The sequence below is a fragment of the Anopheles bellator genome, unplaced genomic scaffold, assembly GCF_943735745.2.
Source record: "Anopheles bellator unplaced genomic scaffold, idAnoBellAS_SP24_06.2 scaffold00755_ctg1, whole genome shotgun sequence".
Taxonomy (NCBI): Eukaryota; Metazoa; Arthropoda; class Insecta; order Diptera; family Culicidae; genus Anopheles; species Anopheles bellator.
Window position 1 is genome coordinate 1 of NW_026684879.1, and position 4,593 is coordinate 4,593.

At 46.4% G+C, this 4,593-nt stretch overlaps 1 protein-coding gene across 1 annotated transcript; it reads left to right on the forward strand.

Annotated features, from left to right (window-relative positions):
• Positions 1 to 84: 84 nt before the first annotated feature.
• Positions 85 to 2,235, forward strand: LOC131214376 (uncharacterized; the record flags this gene model as incomplete). Its single annotated transcript, XM_058208758.1, has 1 exon — positions 85 to 2,235. A coding segment is annotated over exon 1 (2,151 nt), but the record flags the coding sequence as incomplete, so codon positions are not given.
• Positions 2,236 to 4,593: the final 2,358 nt, after the last annotated feature.

The window sequence follows — 4,593 nt, forward strand, 5'->3', positions numbered from 1 at the left end:
TCACCCAGCGCCGAGCGCCTGGAATCGTTCATTACGTTTGGCGTGGCTGTAAAACAGCTAGTGGGGCACGTGACAGCGGCGTGCATGACGGAGCATTTGTGTAATCCGTTGCTGGTGGAAGAATTAGAGGAAAAGTTGCCCCCGAGTTATCAGCTGGAATGGGTGCGATACCGTCGGAACAACAAAGGGACATCCTTGAAGGTGTTCGCAGATTACATGAGCGAGCTGATCGAGGACATTACCGAGATGAAGGATCTCGATAATCACAGGACGCAAGTAGGAAGCAGCCGAGGTGATAAACGCATGAGAGTCCACCACCATGCAGTTGCACAGGAAGAAAAGAAGTGTTTCGTGTGCCAGAGTGCCTTACACAAGGTGAGAAACTGTGATGAATTTAAAAATCTCTCCGTAGGTAGACGGCTGGAGAGTGTGGAGAAATATGGGCTTTGCAAGAACTGCCTAAACTACCACGGCAGATCAGCGTGCAGGTTCAAACGAGCCTGCGATCGTGAAGGATGCGAAGAAAAACACCATCCCTTGCTGCATCCGAATCGTACAACCGTCAGTGAGGAACTATGCAATGTACACAGCGAACAAGGTAAATCAACAATATTTCGCACGATGCTAGTTACTCTGTCTGCCGGAGAGATGAAGTGCGATACGGTGGCGTTCTTCGACGAAGGAGCGTCAGGTACATTCATAGAAGAAAAACTGGCTGATGATCTAGAGCTGAAGGGAGAATTGCAACCGCTAGTTATGACGTGGAGCGGAGGAATTGAGCGGCGCGAAGACAGTTCCAGGAAAATTGACGTGGTCCTGTCAACCTCCAGTTCTCCCGAGAAGTTCCTTCTGAAAGGAGCACGAACTGTTAAGAAGTTGGTTCTGCCGAAGCAGCGAGAATCGTGTCGACAATTGAAAGAGCGGTATGCCCACCTTAGAGACGTACCAGTAGAAGATGTTGCAAGGAAACATGTGGGAATTATGATCGGGCTGGACAACATTCATTTATTCGCGCCACTAGATTCGAAGATTGGTCAACCTGGCGAACCAATCGCAGTGAAAAGCAAAATTGGGTGGTCCATTTATGGGCCAAGAAAGTTGAGAAGTGACAGCGGGCAAGAAGAAAATAGTAACTATCATACATCTTTCCTAGTTTCAAACGAAGAGCTACACGACGTCCTAAAAGCACAATATATAACGGACAACACTGGAGTTTCGGGGGTTAATCCGCCAGAATCGAAGGAGGAGCGCAGAGCAAGAAAAATCCTAGAAGCGACCACGGTGCGCGTAGGAAATAGATTTGAGACCGGGCTGCTGTGGAAAGAAGAAAAAAGGAGGTTTCCACCCAGTTACGAGATGGCCAAACAACGTGTGGTGAGCTTGCAGCGGAAGTTGGCGAAAGACACTGAGCTCAGTAGTGCACTACAGGACATGATCCAGGAGTATCAAGACAAGGGTTATGCCCATCTAATAACGCAATCGGAACTAGAAGAAACAGATCCGGCTGCGGTTTGGTACCTACCGATAAGCGTAGTAAAAAATCCAAACAAGCCCGGAAAAATAAGAATGGTGTGGGATGCAGCTGCATCAGTGAAAGGAATATCATTGAATACAGAGCTGCTTAAAGGTCCCGACCTACTCTGTTCACTACCATCTGTGCTGTGTCCGTTCCGAGAAAGTAGCATCGGCTTCGGAGGCGACATAAAAGAGATGTATCATCAGATCGCGATACGAAAGGAGGATAAGCAAGCGCAACGGTTCCTTTTCCCGGATCCGATAAAGAACGAACCTCGAATATTTGTGATGGACGTTGCCACGTTCGGTTCGACGTGCTCGCCTTGTTCAGCTCAATACGTAAAGAATGCGAATGCTGATGAATACGCAGACGAATTTCCAGAAGCTTGTGATGCGATCAAGTATCGACACTATGTGGATGACTATTTGGACAGCACAGATACTATCGAGGAAGCTCTGACGTTAGCAAAGCAGGTTAAATATGTTCACTCTAAAGGTGGTTTCCACATAAGAAATTGGGTTAGCAATGAAGAAAGACTTAGCGAAGAAATGGGCGAAGAAAAGCCTGCACAGGAGATCCACTTCAAGGAAAAATATGCCGAAGGGATGGCTAAAGTAGATCGAGTGCTGGGCATATTATGGAACGTGAAGAAAGATTCGTTTCAGTTTCGACCGCCCTCTAAAGCTCACGAATATGACCACCCATCTAAGCGAGCGGTGGTTAGTTGCGTCATGTCCCTCTTCGACCCGATGGGCTATTTGTCCCCCTTTGTAGTGATAGGGAAGATGCTTGTTCAAAAGTTGTGGCGGACTGGTTGCGATTGGGATGAGCCCATAGACGAATCATCAGTACGTGATTGGGAAAATTGGAGAGTGCTTATGCCGAAAATTGAAGATATTAAGATCCCACGCGCGTACTTTGGAAAAGCCTCAACAAAGGAGATAAAAGAGCTGCAATTGCATATTTTCACCGACGCCAGTGAACTAGCTTACGGATGTGTAGCATACTTTCGAGCTGTTTATGGTGAAGAAGTCAAATGTTCGCTAATCATGAGTCGCCATAAAGTAGCACCGGTGAAAGCACGTACGATCCCACAACTAGAACTGTGTGGTGCAGTTTTGGGAGCTAGGTTGTCTCGAACCATAAAGCAACTGCATAGACTGAAGATTTCGAAGCAGTTCATCTGGTGTGACTCCCGCACAGTACTCTCGTGGATACGATCAGAACAATATCGATATAAACCGTACGTCGCTTTCAGAATCGGGGAAATAATCGAACTTACCAACGTAACCGAATGGCATTGGGTTCCATCTAAACTTAATGTAGCCGATAATGTGACAAAACCGAGCAAAGAGTGGTGTTTCGAACCTCAGAGTGCGTGGTTGAACGGACCAGAATTTATTCATAGAAACGAATCAGAGTGGCCGCAACAGCCAAAAATTGAAGTGAACGCCGTAGAGGAACTTCGAGAAATGTATCTACACCATGAGATCACACTTCAGGAATGTTTCATCGACATATCAAGAATTTCGAAATGGAATATAATAGTTCGAACAGTAGCGAGCGCACTGAGATTTGTGTCCAACTGCAGACGTAAAGTACAAGGTAATGAGATAGAATGCTTGAGAGCGACTGAACTACAGCAGAAGAAAATACTGCCAAACAATAGAAAAGGTAAAATAGTCCCGTTAAAGCAGGAGGAATACCATAAAGCTGAACGCCTGTTGATAAAGATAGCACAAGCAGATCACTTTGCGGATGAGCTAAAGGTACTTCGGCGGAATATGAATTTGTCAACTGAGGAATGGATTCCGCTTGAAAAGTGCAGTGTTGTATATCGACTCACTCCAATGATTGATGCCGAAGGAATTATGCGCATTGAAGGAAGAACTATGAATGCCGAAAACTTGCCATTCGATCTAAGATTTCCAATAATTTTGCCGAAAGATCATGACGTTACAAGTAGAATCGTTCAGCGATATCATGAAAAGCAAGGGCATTCCTTCAGAGAAGCAGTAAAAAACGAATTGAAGCAACGGTACTACATACCGAATGTCAACGCGGTGTTGAAAAGAGTGGCGAGTAGCTGTGTCTGGTGTAAAGTACACCGAAATCGTCCCGCAAACCCCAGAATGGCGCCGTTACCCGACGAAAGATTGTGCATGCAACGTCCTTTCAACTCCGTGGGAGTTGACTACTTCGGCCCAATTGAGGTGATAGTAGGGCGAAGTAGGCAAAAACGATGGATAGTATTGTTCACGTGTTTAGTAACTCGAGCAGTGCACCTAGAAGTAGCGTACGACTTGAGCGCATCATCATGCTTAATGGCCATTCGAAGATTTACATGTAGGCGAGGTCCGCCGTCGGAGTTTATTTCGGACAATGGAACGAATCTCAAAGCGGCCAGCAAGGAAATCATCGATGGAATAAGAAGCATCGACGAAGAATGCGCGGAGAAGCTTACGGACGCGCGCACTTCTTGGCGATTCATCCCGCCAGGAACACCGCATATGGGAGGCTCGTGGGAAAGACTAGTAAGAACCGTTAAAGAAACTTTAGCTAAATTGCAGGACGGAACGAGACTGACTGACGAAGTACTTCAAACGACGATCGCCGAGGCTGAAGACATGGTGAATTCTCGGCCGTTGACGTATGTAGCTGATGAGTCACTGGATGCGCTGTGCCCAAATAACTTCTTACGTGGAGTATCGCCAAATGAAGCACAGTCGGTTCCAGCGACCCCTCACCCAGCCGAAGCACTTCGAGACAAATATCGTCGATCTCAGCTATACGCAGACCAATTATGGGAAAAATTTGTGAGGGAGTATGTTCCAACATTGAACAGAAGGACAAAATGGTTTGAGGAGACAAAAGCAATTAAAGAAGGGGATATGGTTTACGTAGTTGAGGGAAAGAATAGAAAACAGTGGATAAGAGGTATAGTGGTGGAACCTATACTATCAAAGGACGGAAGATGTCGTCAAGCGTGGGTGAAAACCAAAGCAGGTACCTTTAGGAGAGGATCATGTAACTTAGCGGTCTTAGAAGTAGAGTAACGCTGGAGGGTAGGACCCAGC